We start from the raw sequence: 19803 nt of genomic DNA on the forward strand, positions 1-19803 counted from the left end.
CCCACGAGAGACATTTAGTGAAATGAGAAGTCTCTTTGATATTTATTTATGTATAAATGAGTCTGAGCCAAAGTGGACTCAAATAATTCGTATCTTTATTCACTTTTCTTACTAATATGCAAATTAAGTCGTTGTATTTCTTTAATTTGGACCAATAAAAGTTGCTGTTAACTAACTCGAACTAAATTAGTTGTTCTGTACTCCGTAGTACTTTGAAATTGTCCATATGTAATTCTGTATAATGGTTTCACTTGTGCAACTGTTTATCTTTTTGTCCTTCTGAAATGACTCTTGACAGTTATATTAAGAAGCATGTAAAGATCAGTACAACGTATTTTTATCAGGATTCCTTCGTGAGTGAGTCGGCAGACGTATCGCATTTTTGGCCAATTAGTCCTGGTTCCGAGTTCAAATGGAGGACAATTTCTCTCGGATGTAACTCGAGAAACGATTTTTATTCCGCTTTAAGCTTATGTGATCCCTTCCAGCATAACCCGGTAGTTGCATAATAACATCAAGGCAAAACAAACTTATTTCTGTCCATATATGATATGAATATATAGAGCAAATTATTTAAACCAAAAGAACCTGGTTTAAACCAAAAAAAAAAAAAAAAAAACGGTTTTTTTGTTTTTTCAATAAAAACCATGGTTTTTGCCAACCCTGATTTGTACTTCTTGCTTATTATGGGGAGCAGGGAGGGGACAAAGTTAGCCAATTTTTGGAGTTTCAGTTTTTTGACGTAAATTACATTTATTTTTACAACAAACATCAATAGCTCAGTCCTTAATTAAGCTAGAAAGGTGATTTGGTACCAAAGTATTTTTGAGAGATAAAGCTTTCCGTCACTTGCATTTTATGTATATACAGGGTACGTATGTACGGCCGAGAGAGGGAGGATGAAGTTTTTTTTTTTCATCAATTTTTTTTTCATCAGGTTTTGGCGGGTATTCCTCCCGTCTGTGTGGTACATCCATAAAAATTGGTATGTGAAGCAATGAAGTAGTCCCCTACATGATAGTAACCTGTATGTGTACTTGTTGTTTATAGAGGAAGAGGGGGTCAAATTTGGTTAATTTACATTTATTTTCGGGACGGTCCCGTATAACACAAGATATATTTCACTGAAGTGGTCTAGAAGCATAATTCTTGTTCGTATACATGATATGTGCAGCAAAAATGATTTGCATATGGACGTGGTACTATGGTGGGGGAGGGGAGAGAATGTCTAATTCAATGAATGTTTTTCTGCGCATATTTTTTTTTAAAATATTTCCTACATAAAACGAATTCATTACGCAATGGCAGCAATGGCTACCATTTCTTATATTATTGTCACAAGTATGTGGCCTACACATTAGCATCATTTTGTCAGCGCAGGTAACTGCAAAGGTTGCCAGGGCCCCGCAAAGTCAATATTTTCATATTTTTAATGATTTTTTATGTCTGTTTTTTTTCTACGAATACGGCGGGAATTTCACGCATATTATCTCGTTGGAATTTGTGGTCTATAAGCTTTTCAATGGTGTATATCTCATGAAATGTTCAAATACTTCACTTGAACTTCTGTTGGTTTAGTTATAAGCACACTGATGTGCAGAATTTCGTTCAGTAATTGCTGTTATAATAAGAATATAACTCTGCTTGTAATTTACTCCATGCAAAAACCCTGCGGAGGATGGGTTGTTTGTTAGAAAATTAAATTAGCTTCTTCAATCTGATATTTTAGTTGTTTTAAACATGTCCAACCAGCATCGAAAAAAAACACGTTTAAAACAATTTGTTTAAAACGTTTAAAACAAACTGAATAAAACAACAGCCCTCGTTTTAAACATGTTTTAAACATTTTGTTTTAAACATATCAACCCTGCCGAGTCCACTTTTTTTGTAAATCAGAAAACCTCTTTAAGTTCTGTACGTGGATTTGAACTTTTATGAAAATCTGTTCCGTTACCTTTAATTATCCTAATAAAAATATTCTCAGATTTTAACACGATAGTCCAGTATTTCTTGCTTTGAGTGTGATTAATCATTTAGTACTTAGTAAACGTAATTCCCTGAACTCCTATTATATATTTGCTCATCCTTAGACTTTTCATCAATGTGTTCTTTGTCACATGCACGTATTAGCTTATATAAGCCTGTCTTCCCAATGTAGTATGCCCGTCTTCATCTCTAAAAGTTGGCATTGTTTCAGTAATGCAAACAGTAGTAGTATGCATCTCTTTCTTTCCAACTAAAAATGATCATATTCGAAAATAGAGTTACAGATTTTTCCTACCCGGATGTTTTGGTTAGTCCTAGTTTGAATCATCCATCAGATATAATCACCCCGGACAGAACATTACGAAGTGCGTACTTCATTGGTAATAGGCGTTACATCACCATAGGCGCGAATTACAGCTTTGAATTTCTGTGGCATTATATCAGTGTGGAAGAATATGACGTTCAAGTCCAGTTTGGCCCATTTATGGAACAACTGGTCCCACAGAGCAGCCAGCGTGGGGGATGTTGATGTTCCTCTTCACAGCCCGTTCCAACGTGTCCCCAATTTTCTCGATAACGTTGAAATCAGGCGAATTTGCGTGCCATGTGAGATGGGGGATGTACACCTCACGTTCTGCGAACCATGCCCGCACAATCCTGGCTCGGTGAAGGGTATAGTTGCCGTCTTAATACTGAATTCTGAGATGTGACTATCTCGCAGAAATTGGAAAATGGTATTTCCAATGGAAATTGGAAATTGGAATTTCCTCATTATTCAGAGTGGACACATAATCAACCTTCATATGGTTGGGCACCTCTATCAAGGGACCCACATCAGCACTCGAAATACATACCACATGACACTACAACCCCCTTCTGTGCAGCCTTTGCACACACTCAACTTTATAGGTTTCTTCGGCCCGCCGCATCATCCTGGAAAGGCCGCCATTGGAGTAGAGGCAGAATCGTGATTTGTCTGACCAGAGGATGCGTCGCCACTGTCTCTAGTCCAGTGATGGCAATCCCTCGACCACGATAGACGATTTTTCTTCTGTATGGCAGTCACCCTGAGGCATACCCTGGCAACGAGATTGAATATGCCTACACTATGCAGTTCTTCTTGCAGGGTTCACTCAGACTTCACAACTGGGTCTTGCATTGTGCTCCTACAGCAGTTCCTGCCGAGTTTGGAATCGTTTAGAGATCACTAATCTCCCCAAACGCCTACAGTCGCACTCGGACATGATAGGTTTCTTGCTAGTGTTGCTCCAAGAGAATTTGTTTCTGCCAGATACCCTCCACTCTGCATGGACAATACTGACAATGGATTCGGACATGCCAACTAACTTCACCACTTTCCATAAAGTATGCCCATATTCACGCAAGACTTTGGCTCCCTTTTGTCACTCGGTCACATCGCTTCTTCGGACCGTGGTTCAACCTGTAATGAAATGATACCGCATCAGGTTGCATGCAAGCCGCAAACTGTCGCAAATAACAAATGATACTCATATATGCGGTATCTACAACCATATTGCTATGCCTGGCTACTTCCCACAAGGCCCCTAAAATGGCTACACTTCGTAATACTGTAGTACTTTGTCCTTTCTTAATCACTGAATGTGCTTGTAACTTTCTCAGTCATCATCATCCACAATTATATTTGTTTTATTTTATAAACGTGTGATTCTTTGTGTTGACTTCTCCAAAACCCGTCAGGAATAACATACATGCTTATGTCGTACCATTTGCTTTTCTGTTGTTTGGTTCAACGTAGTGTCTTACTGATACAGCATTTGAATTTTGACTTCACCAATATGAACAATATTACATGATCATTTCATGTTTCCAGAGACTTGATCAAGATACTAGTCGAACTAGTGTATCTTTAGTGGGAAGGATGCGAGGATTGAGACAGGATGTACAGAGGAAGATATCTAAACTTCGAACAAGTAGAAGTGTAGATGCCGACCATCATGGAAGTTTGCAAACATCAGAAGCTAGAGATGCATTTCAGTCGAACAGCTCAATTGAAAGTTTACCTAGCGGGTCAGGATCCAGTAAGTAAAATCAAGTTCTTTTGTGCTGTTTTATATTTTGCGTGGTTTCCTCATGCTATTTTACTGGTTGAAAATGTCTCGAGGGAGAAAGTTGAGCCAAATCAAAAATGTATTATTATCCTGTCGTAATCCCTCCCATTTCTCTATTGTTGACCTCCTCATAAGGTCAGCATTTTCCACTTTTTGCGTTGTTATATCTCGATTATGGTTACAGCGACCTCTTCTTCTTTTCAGTTACCAGACAATATTAAGATTTTGAACACATAAAAGAATAAGATGAATCACACAACTTCAAATTATGTAATAAAATATTTACATTGGCTTCCAGCTTAACACCTAACTGAAAACTTCACAACTTCTTTTTTGATCTTTAATTGTTGTTTTTCTGTTATTTCTTCCCACTCCATCCGGTAAAGTATTTAACGCAAGTGCTTGTAATGTGTTTATTTGATTTATTATGTTTTCATTATTTTCTGGTAAGTAATGTATTTATATAGGTATACTAGCCTTCAGCTAACTGGAGTCTTCGCCTCCCAGACCCACAAATTTGCTCCGCCTGCGGTGTTGTACTGCTCATATCTATAAACATGTCTTTAATCGTAATTAATTTCGAGATAGGGCCACCTTATTATAACAATTGTAATCCCCGCCCATTTTCTTCCCTTCTAAGGAAATCGTTAAAAAAAAAAAAAACTCTAAAATTCGTTTTTAATTATTTTAAATTAAAAGCCTAAATACTAATTTTCATGCATCTAACCTTAAGGAATTTATTTTAACAATTCCAACCCCGACTCTTCCCGCGTTTTTTTCTTCCCTTATAGAGGAAATAGCAACTAACACTGAAACATCTTTAATTATTTTAAGTGAAAAAACTAAATACCTAATGTCATGTCTCTAACTTGAACGAATTTCGAGATATGGCTATCCAGTTATAAAAATTGTAACCCGAACCTTTTTTCCCCGTGGTTTATCTCTCTTCTAGAGCAAATATCAAAACACGTTGAAACACGTGTCTAATTATTTTAAATGAAAAGTCCAAATACCGAATTTCATGTCTCGGACATCTTATTGTAATAAGTATAATTCCCACTCCTGTCCCTTCTCGCCTGCATTTTTTTCCCGTCTAAGTCAAATATCAAGAGACGATGAAATATATGTCTAATTATTGTGTTTAGGCTTCGAGTAATATAAAAATGGAGTCAGCAAAGAAATAAATGTAGATTAATGAAGAAAAACATATGATGCTCCTTCGTACGAAACTTTTTATTGTTGCCCATCTCCCTATCCTCGGTGCATAATGGAACGTTAAACAAAAATTAAAAAGTCTCTGTTTAATATGATTAGTTAAAAGTAATACTCGTTGGTTTATATTGGTACGAAAGTTGATCGCCATCTTCCAGGGAAGAAAAGAGGATATTTTTGAAGTGAGTTGTACAGAAAATATTTGGTACATAAAGAGAGGAACAACGCTAAGTAGGGAAATGTACATAGTGCGAAACATTACAATAACTACAGGACAATATTTAAGATAAGACAATGGACATGCCGGTCGCATGGGAAATACATAGAATTATAGCCGGCATAGAATTATACATAGAACTATAGATGTGATACATAGAATTATAGCCGGCAGTCTGCGGTGAAAAGCCTGGAAGACCAAGAGAATAGTGGGATAATAATATCTGGCGGAAGTTTAGGAAGATAGATAACAATTTTAACTGGATATAATCCAATATCCTTTTGTTTCTGCTCTCCCTTCCCCCTCCTCAAACTATTAAGTTAATTAGTATAAGTGTTGAGTTTGAGGTGTGTAAACTTTAAATAGAATTTGAGTTGTTCAATAATCTTGAATGATTAACTTTAGTAATTGTTTGTAATATAGTAGATTTGAATTCATTGAGTTAAACTGTTAATAACACTAAGAAACAATTCATGTAACCCTTTTAGTCTTAAATAGTTCACTTAGTGACATATGTTTATATTCGCTTTGTGCGTATTTCTGAAACTCATTCTATGGTTATTTGGCACTTTTACGCATTGGACTGATTTCTGTGAAGAAACTAGATGCATATATTATTAATTTGTTTTATTTGTATGTATAGGTACTCAAGCCCTTGTTCCAGCTGGAAGCAATCACAGCTCGCTTTCAGCTGAAGAGCCAGACGCGACTATTGTGCTCCCTATAATTGGCAAAGCTCGAGCGTTAGTTGATTATACACCGAGTCCGTATGACAAGGATGCCCTTAAGTTTAAGGTATGACTTTTTAACTTAGTAATTAATTAAAACTAGTTTTAAATAGTAAACATTATATACTATACATATACATAAATATATACTCACATTAACATCACATTACATTATACTGTATATACATTATGTATACACACTTACTTGTTTTCTGTCTATTAGTCTTTTAATCACTGTCTTATCTTGTAATTGATAAAGGCTACCCCATCTAGAAATAAAACAAAAGTGCACCAACTAATTGGTTACCCGGAAGCTTTCAAGTAAAAAGACTAATATAATCCTTAGTTTGAGAAGGGAAATCCTCTTAATCCTCAAATCCTCTTAATCAATATTCATCAAAATCATTGTTTAAGATGGCGTATACCCCTGTTGATTTTCAATTATTTCTTTCAATTACAGAGAGGTGACATAATAGATATTGTTGCAATGAATCCCAGTGGACTTTGGAAAGGTCGGTTACATAACCGACTTGGAAGCTTTAAGTTTATTAATGTGGAACTTTTATCAGAGAAGCCTAAGGCAAAGAGAAACAAGTTTCCTATAAGAAGGAATTCGAAGCGTGGAAAACCCAAGTCAGTTGAAGAATTGTTGCAGAGAATAAATCTCGAGGTAAGTATATAAGATACTCCTATAGGTGCATGTGACAGCCTTAGTATTTCTATTGTGTTGGCAGTAAAATAAAATTAATTTTATTTGTAGGATATTAATATGAAATATCTCTGTTTATTTCATTGCATTTTCTAAGGTTTTATATAAGATCCTCCTATAGGCGGATGTGACAGCCTTATTAGTATTTCTATTGTACTGGCAGTGAAATAAAATGAATTTGTAGGGTATAAATATGAAATATCTCTATTTATTGCAATGCATTTTCTAAGGTTTTAAAATATGTTAATTTAGTTCTCAAACCTTTCCAGTATAGATCATTCTGAAATGAATGGCAAATAAGGACACCAAAATTGAAAATAATAAAAGTACTAACTGAGCCCAAAAATGCAAAGCTCGCCATATCCACAAAACAAGCAAGTAAACAAACAAACAAAAAAAAAAAAAAAAAAAAAAACTGTTTGTAATTAATACTATGTATTTGCGTTTTATAGTTTTTTGTTCAATTATGCTTTCAGTATTGGATAAGACGAGTTTCACCTTTGATGTACTCAGTTGTTATTCTTCAAGTTGAATACATATTATCTTCGAAACGAATTTAAGTCTTACTAACTGAAAACGGAAGTTAAGCATGATATATTTTTTATCATGATTTGAAATAAATATGTACATGCTCCTGGACTTTAAAAATGCAATCAATAGTAAGAAGAGGTAACATTCTCAAATGTAGCAAATAGAAGGATTATGTGAAATGACTACATTTACATCTCTTTATGCGCGCCGCGAGAGCCTAGCAGATGGTCCAGAAATCAATAGTGCGTGGATTCACCATGAGCGTTCCGAATGGCTGCGACACAACGAGACATAGAGAGGCTGATACCGTTGATGTCCTGGGGAATGGTGTGTGACATGTCAAAGTTCATAACTGTAAAATTAGGGGAGATCTCTAGTATACGAATTGTTGTGCAGTCATGGACTAGACGGTTCAGTCGGGGAGAGTTCAGGGAAAACACGCCGACCAAGAAAGCAGTAGAACATCATGACCATCGAGAAAATATAGGACGTTGTGTGCTACGTACCGGGTATCGGGAAGGTGCTCCATGTAGGAATTGCAGTAGAGGGTGCATAACCGGATCCAACATATTATCGATGTACTCTTGGCTTTATAAATGACCGTCAATACATATTGAACTCGAGTGGTTACGTAATACAAAGGCATATAGCTATGCAGGATCCAAACGTCACCAGGCTGTTGCTATGATATCTTCAGACACGGATCCTGTTGCTGTAGACAAGCGGAATTCCTGCTAATGAGCGCTTCATGACGTTGCATTTTTAATGACCAGCTGTGTACTTTCGAATAAAAATAACATTTATTCAAAGCAAACGTAAACAAATATATTGCTTTCAGTTTATCTGTTACGCCCCTTTAGGTGACAAAGAGATGATATGAGATAATGCTTCTCATTATATAACTTAGATATACTTTTTACTTTACGATGTATCATTTTACTGTGAAACACATTGGTTGCTAATATTTAATTTTCTTAAATGCGATACTTATTCTGAATATTATTTTATTTTTCTTTAGGAACACATATCAGTATTTGTTTTGAATGGCTACGAAGACGTAGAGCTGTTTAAAGATTTAGAAGGTGAAGACCTGGATTATCTTGGAATTTCGAATCCTGAACACCGTGCCAAAATTCTAACAGCAGTAGAGCTTCTTCATGATTATGATTGTAAGTACTTGTGCTTCTTTGTAAACGTATTTCTATTATTACTATTATTTATTTATTATTTAGTAGCAACAAGATGGTGCAACCATTCACACATCGAAACAAAGCAGGGTGGAAAAAAATCATGATTTTTTTCAAAAAAATCATTTTTGTTGATTTTTTTGATTTAAATCGATTTTTTTGATTTAAATCAAATCTTTTTCTTCGTATAATACAAGTCGCGAACTGAAGGAAAAACATTAGGAATTAGTATTAAATGTTAATTATGCCATTTAAGTGAAAGTGTTGGATTTTAATATTGAATTAATTTCCAATTGTTAACCTATTTCAATCCCAAACAATGTTTCTTAAGCATTAAGGAAAAAGTACAGCAATGTATATCAACATGACACTTTTCTTTTCACGAAAGTTACTGATATTTGGCAGGGGCATATTTTTAAACAATTGGAACTAGCTAGCGGCACGAAATACATATAAAGTACATAAATTTCGCCTAAAATTAACTAACTCACTCTATGACCTATGGAACCCGGAGGTTTAATGCTGCCATGTTCACAAAAGCTCTCCTGACTTCTATCTTTAGTCAACTGAATCCAGTTTCTATTTTGTATTCTTATTTCTGCAGATTCATCTTAATATTGTCCTCCCATCTGTGCCTAGGTCTTCCTAATGGTCGTTTTCCGATTGGACTTCCAGTTAAAACTTTGAAAGGGGTCCTACTTTCTTCCATTCTCGCTACATGTCCTGCCCAACTGAGCATCCAAAATTTGATGACCCTAACAATGTTTGGTGAATGGTATAAATTATGCAGTTCCTCATCATGAAGTTTTCGCCATTCCTCATTTCCGTTCCTTTGGGTTCCGAATATTCGTTTCAGAATTTTATTCTCTAATACTTTCAGTCTGCGTTCTTCCCTCAGCGTAAGCGACCATGTTTCAGAACCATACAGCACAACAGGCATAATTATCGTTTTATATATTTTAAAGCTTCAAATTCCTCGACACAATTCGCGACGATAAGAGATTTTGAACTGAATAATAACACGAATTCCCTGCTTTTAGTCGATATTTAATTACTTCGTGAATATCGTTTTCTGATCCTATACATTAGCTGATGGCAGAACTTTCTTTGTCTTTATGCGATGAGCTTTTGTAAGTCAAAAATTTTCTGCAGGAATTCCAAAATAAAAAAAAATCAAGATCAGTTCCAGCAGAAGAAACATTTGTGATTGTTAAAAATATGCTTTATGTGACGTGAAAAACAGTTCAAATGCGAGTTGTCCGTGCATTTAAGACATCTATACATAGCAGGCACGTTTTTATACTTTTCTGTTGGCTATTTTATTTCCTCTGGCAATTTTTCCTGCACAGGCGCGGCAAATTTTCTGCTATCACATCGCAGATCGCGCATGTTCTGCAATGGGGTCAAGTATCCACTTTATCAAAAGTATTATTCGATATTTTAACGCATCCAAAATTTGTCGTATTACTATCCCGAGGAACTTCTATGTCTTTAGTACATAAATTTCGCCCAAAATTTTAAAATCTTTTCTTTCTTTTTTTCTTTTTTTTTTTTTTTTTTTTGTTTGTTTTGTTTAGGAGAGGGGATCGGACCCCTCTAGATACGCCCCTATTATCTGGAAACAAACAAATAGACGTGAACACGAAAGAATTTTCATCTTAAATGTCCATGGTGATTTCCCTGTTGAAATAGAAATTTCAAAACCCTGTGTTACAAAGAGAAGAAAGCAGGGTTCACCCGTAACCCGTTCAAACGGGATTTTCCCTGATCGTTCCCTACATAATACTTGTTTTCATACTGTGCTTACATACATTGAGTCTCATTGTATTATGATTATTATCTTCCATAATCGAAATAACAGAAGAGAAACGGGATTTTACTTAGTTTCACTTTAACTTAATTCATTTCGGAATTTGATTTAAATCAACGATTTTTATTAAAATAATCAAGTGATTTAAATCTTGATTAAAATCGTGATTTAAATCAGACAGATTTAAATCAATCCACCCTGAAACAAAGTATGGCGCATATTAATACAATGTTCACAATAACAGGCTTTCAGCAAAGGCATGTAATCTCTTCGATCGCCGGACTTACCCTGTAACTTTTACAGTATTTATTGGAAGCTTTGAAAGTAAAGTTTTATGCTACAACCCTTGAACTATCAATCAACTAGAAGAGAAAATTACAAATGCGATAGAAAATGTATCAAGAATTAGGAGTTTTACTGAAAACATGTTTACACAGGCGCCGCGATATCCGATGTTAGATATTATTATTATTATTCTACTAGAACAACTATATTATCGCCCACGTAAAATCAGTACACATGTACACAAGGTTACATAGAAACTAACATAATCCACTGACTTGTAATATTCTAATAAGTGCTTAAAGTGCTCTGCACAGACATGCAGACAAACAGTTGGAAAATAGTACGTTAATACAGGCCATAATTTGGTTGGATATGTGAGTTTTCGCACCATCTTGTTAAAATGCTCCTTTTTTTCCCCCAAGTGATTGTGCGTAGAGTAGTCATTTTCAAGTGGCCGAACGATGTAGGAACACACTTTTACAATCTGAGAAACAGGTCGAGCAAAGGAGCATTTCCTCTAAAAATCCTAACACTGGTTTCAACGCAGTGACCAGCAATAAAATATATTGCATCTCAGAGTTCCGTAACTAGAACAAAAGTTAAAATAAAATGATCAGTGTAAGTGACACTAGAATGTGTGTGTGTGGGGGGGGGGGATGCATTTTCTCTAGTATATCAATCGGTACCATTTGAAAAGTTTCCGAAGCAGTTTCAGAAAGAGGAGCCACTTTTCAATGTCATTCGGACATTGAAATTATAGACGCTTAAATAAAACCAAATATGCTAGCGAAGGTGTGTCTTTATTTCTTTATTGTTTTATATAACAGCGTATTAAACGTAAAATTAATACATTATCTCCTTAGTAAATTCAGTTTGAAGTCGGTGAAAACTTATTCAGAAAAACTTTCCAAGTTCATATGAAGAGTTCAGAATTGAACTGAAAATAGAATCAAAAACAAGGAAAAGATGGTGTGGTGGTTCAGTGGTAGAGCTCTGATCTCTGGTGCGTGGGATCCTGGTTCGATCCCAGTTCACACTAGGTGAGTTTTGTAGTGGACAAACACCGTGTGCGTGGATTTTCTCGGATCCCTTCCGCTTTCTTCTACTTTGTTCATTTCATTCATTATCATCATTACTGTCTTCCTTAATCTCGGTACATAATTATGGGACTTGAACTCGAGAGAAAGGAAAAACTGAAGCATAGTCTTTTCTCTTGCATGGAATGAGAAATTTTATCAGAAGGCCATAGAAGATGGCTTTTTGAAAGTGCCTTGACCAGACATGTTCTTAAAAGCAGCTTAAGTTTCGATAACCTATATGAAACATTTTCTATAGCCATATTTCACTAAAATGAGTGAAGAAACTCCAAAATAAGAAAATCTCAGTTTTTTTTTCAGAAGGATTAAATAATAATGTAGAATCATCAAATGAGGAAGCAGCGTATAAAGTTATTTATGCGTTTCCAGAACAAAAAGTAGCCAGAATTGATAGCTTCTAGGCAAACATAACAATTAATAAACATCATATAAATTATGAAATCACGTCACATTTCTTAAAAAAGGAGTTCAAGTCTGTAAGTGTGTGCAAGAAGGATGTATACTAATGATCCTACTACTTACTCCTACTTTTTGACCAAAAATTTTTAGTTTTCCTACTTTTTAATGATTAAAATCGCTTGAATCTCTGCCATGGTCTCTGTCTCTTCAAAAATATTGCACTTAGTAACCGCACAAACACGTAACGTTTGAGAAGTTCGTGAACGTGTGACCAGTTCGTCAGTTCAAGAGAACTGGAAAATAAAAAGTGTGAAGCTCCTCTTATATAGCTATAAAGTGTGAAACAAATAGGAAAACTGATGAACAGCACTTTAGCACAATCCTTGTTATTGTACGAGTAAAAGGAAAATGCTCTACTCTGTGAGTTATGCTAATTCCTAATAGTTAACGCACGCCGCTTCACTACATGCGCTGCCTGACTGATATCAATAGATGGCTCTAATATGCAGGCAACATGAACATGTTGTTTATTGCTAAGACAAACGTCATAACCTTTTTTTAGATTTGAAAATTAACACTATATTTTTGTAAACACAAGTTAGCTGGTTAGCAAACTTTTCTTTTTTTAAAAAAAAAAAAAAAGTTAAACGTCAACAATTACAACTTTTAGTGTATAACGAGCCAAAGGATTGGAAGAATAACTAGTTAACATAACTTAAAATATATTCCATATGTCCTCCACCGCTCTTTTATGTCCTCAGATGTTTCACAAAGCTCTAGGGAATTCCCTCCAATATGTTAGGGTACAGAAAAACCACTACAGTGATTATCCTCTACCCCGGAAATGCTCTAAAGCGCGGATTTTTACATCATATTTCAAAATTCCCCAAATGGGAAGTCCTCGAGATTATCGTAGTGTGTGACTCCTCCTCGCAATCCAGCATCTAAGAAACATGTTATACAAGTAGTAGTGTGATGAGGTGGGAAAACTTGTTTCTGGTTTTATAGTCACCTTGATGTACTTCGTCGATAATCAACTTCTTGATATCAAACACTTGAGGCGAAAAAAAAAGCAACTATAGATAATCAATAAATTAATTAATTAATAATTAGAACACACTTATTTCACTATTTCATGTTGTGACTCACACTGAGCATAATCAACTTTGGCACAGTAATGCTGTTTAAATGGTAATACTACTTGCAATTTTTTTATTTTTCAAAATACGCAGAAAAGCCGCGAAAAATTAAACTATATAGGAGCACCTGTGATGAACAGAAATATATATATATATATATATATATATATATATATATATATATATATATGATATTTTCGTGACTATTATAATAAATTGAAGGGACAATAGCTGTCATCAAAATAAGAAAAAAGAGCAACCATAGATCGATATCTCTTCCCTAAAGAAGTAGAGATTTCTAAAAACTTGGAAAAATAAACTTTAAAGTAGAATATCCCAAGTACTAGCCCAATTAGAATTACAACTTCTCCAGGCTATCTGAAGTGCTGTCGTCAGTTATGTTGTGTTTAGGTACATAGTTTGGTCGGCCGTACTTTGAGTCTTTCTTCACTGGGGCATGCTATGGTGCTTTGTCATCCAATGTCGACCCAAGTGGTTGTGAATCACATTCGGCAGAAATACCTTTTGGAAGAAGTGTGTGAAAGCACTCTGCTAAAATTTGTTCATGTCTGGAATAGAGATGGTTACTTTGGACACCAAAGATAAGAAAGAATTTTTTTTTTTTTTTTTTTTCTGGACATGATGCATTAACATACTATATGCTCTATGGTGATGCTGCTGCAATTCAGTGAGGCTACGAATATACCAGTCCTCATATATAGACCCATGTTTCAGAATATACATGTTTCTTGTTTCTTTCTGTTTGAAAGTTTCTTTTTACAAGTACAATATTAATACAAGAGTTTTTATGAGTCTAAATGATTTATAAAATTATAACTCTACTGAAAGTTCGGAGCATTTCAAAATAACATACGTAGCTTTTTCTATGATTTTGCATACATTTTTACAAATACGTTTGATCATGGTGAAAATATAATATTTACATAATTATGTTTCTTCTGCAGCTCCAGATTCCCCAGAGACTGAGGACGACCCGGCTTCCAGTACCGACGGCTCTGCCAGTCAGTCTGAATCTTCCAAAGTATCTCATAAGTCATTCCAAAGAACGCATTTGCCTAGAGACTCAGGATGTTATGCATCGAATGATCGTTTGTTAAAAGGGGAAGCTCAGTCGAGCCACGCAGCCTCCTCGACATCTTGCGATCAAGATTGTGGTCAAGCGGAAAGTGGGACTCAGTACGCGCTGAATCAATCGGATGAAGGTGTTGCATGTAGTGAAAATATTGAACTTCCAAATAATTTAGACAGCGCTTCGTCGTCGCTTCAAAAAAACTACACTAACGATACAAACGAAATTGCCGTTTGTGTCAATAATCTAACCTCAGAAGAACTGCAAAATTTTCTTCCAAACATTCCAGTTACATCAGCTATAGACCATAGTGCAAGTGTTAATACTACTCATAGACCATTGTATAATTATGAGTCATACGATCAGTTCAAAGGAAAGTTGGAAACTACGATCAGCAACCAAAATGGAAGTGTCAGCTTAAAATATCGGAAAGCTTTAGAGTCTTCGAAATGTCCAACGTTTTCTTCTGATCCCGGAGCGCAGTCAGGTAACAATACTTCATCATCATCATCTAGTACGTGTCATAATGGATCGGGTTGTAGTGATGTCTGTGAGAATCAAAAACTGAAATGCAGTGAACACCAAGCGACTAGCGTAGTTTGTGAGAGCGGTAGGTGTTTCAGTGAAAAGTCTAGTGACTCTGGCATTAGCTCCAGCTCCCGCTCACCCCCTTCGAGCCATCCGCATCTCCAAGAACAAAATAGTGGGAGTCCTACCCCAGTATTCATGAACTTCAATACGGCAGTGAATAAAACAGGTATTGTAGTTCGAGGAACAGATAACGTATTCCAATGAACTTGGAATTGCGAGCTGCAATTCTGATAACTGTTTTTATTCAAAACACCAAAGCTACGTCAGACCTGATGCTCTTACCTGCACGGAAATCTTCCAAAGTACTCATTTCTAATGCTTGTCATCATTGTATTGTTTGTGATGTTTCTTTTAGAAATAGAATTTAATTATTTACTTTCATGATAGTATTCTATCCTGAATAGTATTACAAACCAATTTAGATCCAATATGACTGTGTAGAATCGTAATTTTCTTTTTAAGAGAAAGATCATTCTTAGTGGAATTAAATTACTGAAGTAATTAATGATAAATTGTAACATGATGAAAAAAGAAAACATAATTCTGGAGTAAGGTTGTAAAAATTGTATTTCTTGCTTTTCTTGTTTTTGTTCTTTCTTCAACTTTTTCCGTTTCCGTTAAACCAAAGAATATTTTCAATTTACTTCCTTATGGGAAGGAATCTATTGGAGCAATACAGGTACTTGCAGGTAAAGCAATATCATTATTAACAAAAGTCAATATATATTTAATTACTAAAATCCTGTATATTGTTTGCGTTGACCAATATTTTACTTCCATTCTCTTGAATCTTTGTAAAAAAGAATGTGTAAAAGTTTTCATGGTGTACCTATATTTAAAACATTGAACAAAATATTTAAGAAATTATTGTCATGAATAAGTTCTTTTATTTTAATATAAACCGTCTTTTAGTTTCTTATTATTAAACATTCTGTTACGATTCCCCCCGTTGTTTAAAATTTCGCTTCTCAGTAAAACTTTGGAATAGTATAAGAAATAAATAAAAAGGCTGTACTAATTAATCATACGAAAATGAATCTTCAAATGCACAGCACTGCAATGGAAAATAGTGTGATTATCTCCCGTCAACATGACATGAACAATGAGTGTAGCTGTGGATAGAGGAAGTTTGTCGCTTTGACATTGCACCTTCGTACAGCTGCGATGGCATCTTTTGGCATTGCGCAGTTTCACCTAGACCTTCTATCACTCCTGTGTATTGCAGTTAACTTCCCCCGAAAAGCAGAGCAGCACGAATGAAGTTTTTTCTATGTTAGTGAAGACCTGATTGTGACGATTATAACAGCACATCTACACATATCCTATGCTGTTCATGTTTTAGTAATTTGATGGCTAATTCATAATAAATCAAATACTTGCAACTTTCTGTGTAAGAAAAGTAATGTTAACCAATGTTTGAAAACATTAATGGAGTGTACGGTGCCGCACACCTCTGGTGTCTAATTCCAGGGTGTATGGTCTTTATAGTAGATATAAATTATCCGTACGTTTTTTCATTCATTTATTTGAAACATTCCAATAATTCCAAACTATGCCATACGTAAGTGTCGGAAATCGCATAGAACGACTTTTTCTGTCAGTTTTTTCGACGGGTGTCAGAATGGTAAGAGATACCGAGAAGCAGGTTCTTGCAATCGATTAAGCGTCCTAAAAATAGGTTCTACATCCTCCCTTAACCCTCTGTTCAAACCGGAAGTGGTTAAAATTAGCCATTTCTGGGTTTAAAGTTCGTCGACATAGAACGAAACGGAAAAAGATAATAAGATTTTTTTTTTTTTAACAAACAATGCAGCATCTAAGGCAACATGTCGTGTCTATCCCCAACACTTTACCAAAAGCGGAAGTGGTTCAAATGTACTATTCCAGTTTCAATTCTGGTTTCCATCGAGATCCTAAAACGGTAAGATACATCGAGATACGGTTTTCTGCAATTGATTCGGCGTCGTAACGGGAAGAATAGATTCCGTATTCTCTATTGACCTTCTATTCAAACGGGAAGTGGTTCAAATTCCTTATTTCCTGTCTCGACATTTATCGCCGTAAAACAAAAATGGCGACAAACGGGTTTTTTCGCTCGATTCAGGATCTCAAGAGAACATATCGTTATAACCAGCAACACTCTACCGAAACAGGAAATGGTTGAAATTTACTATTACTTCCGGTTTTAACACTGATTTTAATAGAACAACGATAATAGATAGTGAGAAGCGGTTCTTGGCAAACGATGAAGCATCTCAAGCCAACGTACCAAGACTATCCAAAACACATTACCAAACCAGATGTTCAAATTTACTATTACTTCCAGTTTCAATATTGGTTTCCACAGATTATAAATAGTAAGAGATATCGAGCTGAAGTTTTTTACAATCGATTCAGCTTCCTAAAATGAGACTCCACCCTCCGTCAACCCTCTAAGTAAACCGGAAATGGTTCAAATTAACTATTTCCAACATTTATCGCCATAGAATAGAAACGGTAATAGATAGCAACAAACGGTTTTCTGTAACCAATACATTGTCTCAAAGTATATATATCCTCGCAACACTACCGAAACCGGAAGTGGTTGAAATGTATAGTACTTCGGTTTCAAAATCTGCTTTCCATAAAACAAATCTGACATATCGAGAAGCTGTTTTCTGCAATCGATTTAGTGTCCTAAGAATAGGTTGTGTCTCCTTCCTTAACCCTCTATTCAAACAGAAGTCGTTCAAATTAACAATATCTGATCTCAACCTTTATCGCCATAGAGCAAAACCGTAAGAGACAACGAGTAGACCTCATGGATTTTTTTATGTAGTTTGCGTCCGAGGAACAGGTTCTCTCTTATTACTCGATTGCAACTAGTATTTGTAGGTGTACTACTACAAGTTTGAGAATTGAATTCGCATAGTTTGGGAAGTCTACCGTAGTTTTACCCTGTGAAACGAAACTCATTTGTTATTTCTTGCATTTTAGTTATAATTCAAGAGCGTTTATACATCAGCAGTTGCTAAGCCTGCAAGATACAGCAATTCAGCATATTAACCTGTCTCTACACCTTAGGACGAATTTATGCCATACGTTAGGTTTCATATTCTTTCTAATATTGACTATCATAGATTTCTTCGCCATCAGAATGATGTACAAATTATAAATGTCAACACGATGTGTATATTAGCACTTTATTTATACTTCTACGGAGTGGTACATCTAAGCCACATTTACTGAAACTTAAGTGTCCCTCACCCACGGATAATATTTATATCCCGAGCTGTAACGAATCCGTTGTATGGTTATTGACCTCTCAGTACATTTTCGACATGATATTTACAACCCACATAACAATAGACAATCACTTAACTGCTTGGTCCACCTCTAACTTGCATGTTACAATTCGTAAAGAATTTCTGACCCTCTATCAAATGATGATTAGTTCTGCCCCCAGCAGTTGTCATGCAGTATAACCATGGGTTCAAGCAGCGCAGTCTGAAATAACCCCACTACTTACCTTCATTTTTCACAGTAACCATGGATATTCCGATAGCAGACATTATTCTTGTAATGTCTGAACCTATACACGTTCAATCCGATATGTGCTTAATTTACTATCTTAAGCGCTGGACTGGATATTTCTTTGTGATTAAAGGTAAATGGGCAGATGTTAATCTGATGATATCGACTGCAAAGTATGTAGTCACAGCCTGCCAAGTGGTGGCAATTTAGAACTGTGCTACGAAGTTTATTATATTATTATTATTATTATTTATTTATTTATTTATTTATTTTTCCAGCACCCTACAAAGTTTATGTTGCATTTGGTTGGCCTTCTAGGGCAACATGCATTCTTATAGTTCCTTTCCATATCTCTTCTTCTGTTAATAACAAAGACCACAGCCAGATTAAGTTGAGCATCAGCGGTATTTCGTATGTATGGAACATACTATCGTAATGGATTTAAACAACTCACTCCTAAATGGATGAAACATTGGAGACAACAGTTGTGATGCCTCATCTCAGTAATCACGAACATTCGTTGAAAGCGTAGGATTGTCTCATCTCCTCTGTCAATATAATGTATACACTAGTGATATTGGTGTGTCAAAATCTGAATGAGGTTTAGACAAGTACAGTTCAGTATTGCATCAGTTTCAGAGTTCATCAGAGAAAGTAATTATTTGATGTAACCAATCCATTGGGTATTTGTAATTTATTTGAATGTTTATATTATCATCAAAACGGACACTGGACCTGGATATCTTGGACACTGGGCACTGGACCTGAAAGCCAGAAGCACACGACTGATCTGTAGCCAACTCGGAAAACTTGCATGAATAAAGGTAGAGAAGGTAGGATCAAACAACATGTAACAGCACAACGATTCTTATTTTTTTTGAAAATCAATGAACGTCGTTCAAACATATGAAACCACTGTTCCACATTGAGACTACTCTTCACAAGTGAAAAACTAAATTGTCTACTTATTCCAATTGAATATAGAAATATTAAGAGCATTGGCTTGATATAAATTCAGCAATAACTTTCCATTTTTGTGTTTCTGTAAATGTTGGTGTGAGTTTTGAAATTCGGAGATTACATGCACGATTTGATATAAGGTTCCGTTCAGATCTCATTGCAACATTTAAGAGAAGTTTCAAAATTGAATTGCAATTTAATTTGTAATTTGATATTCTGCAATAGCTTACGAGGTAATGGAACTAATAACATATCCATA

At 35.4% G+C, this 19803-nt stretch overlaps 1 protein-coding gene across 1 annotated transcript in view; it reads left to right on the forward strand.

Moving 5' to 3' along the window:
• LOC145661515 (uncharacterized) overlaps nucleotides 1-15890 on the forward strand; it is a 113928-nt gene extending 98038 nt beyond the window's left edge. Inside the window, exons 12-16 of the mRNA XM_081726834.1 lie at nucleotides 3839-4046; nucleotides 6149-6300; nucleotides 6694-6903; nucleotides 8492-8642; nucleotides 14356-15890. Of these exons, the coding sequence (XP_081582960.1) occupies nucleotides 3839-4046; nucleotides 6149-6300; nucleotides 6694-6903; nucleotides 8492-8642; nucleotides 14356-15275 (1641 nt within the window). The 3' untranslated portion in view covers nucleotides 15276-15890. The remainder of the gene's footprint in view (nucleotides 1-3838; nucleotides 4047-6148; nucleotides 6301-6693; nucleotides 6904-8491; nucleotides 8643-14355) is intronic.
• Nucleotides 15891-19803: the final 3913 nt, after the last annotated feature.

The sequence above is a fragment of the Thermobia domestica genome, chromosome 1 (genome assembly GCF_964235325.1).
Source record: "Thermobia domestica chromosome 1, izTheDome1.hap1.1, whole genome shotgun sequence".
Classification (NCBI taxonomy): domain Eukaryota; kingdom Metazoa; phylum Arthropoda; class Insecta; order Zygentoma; family Lepismatidae; genus Thermobia; species Thermobia domestica.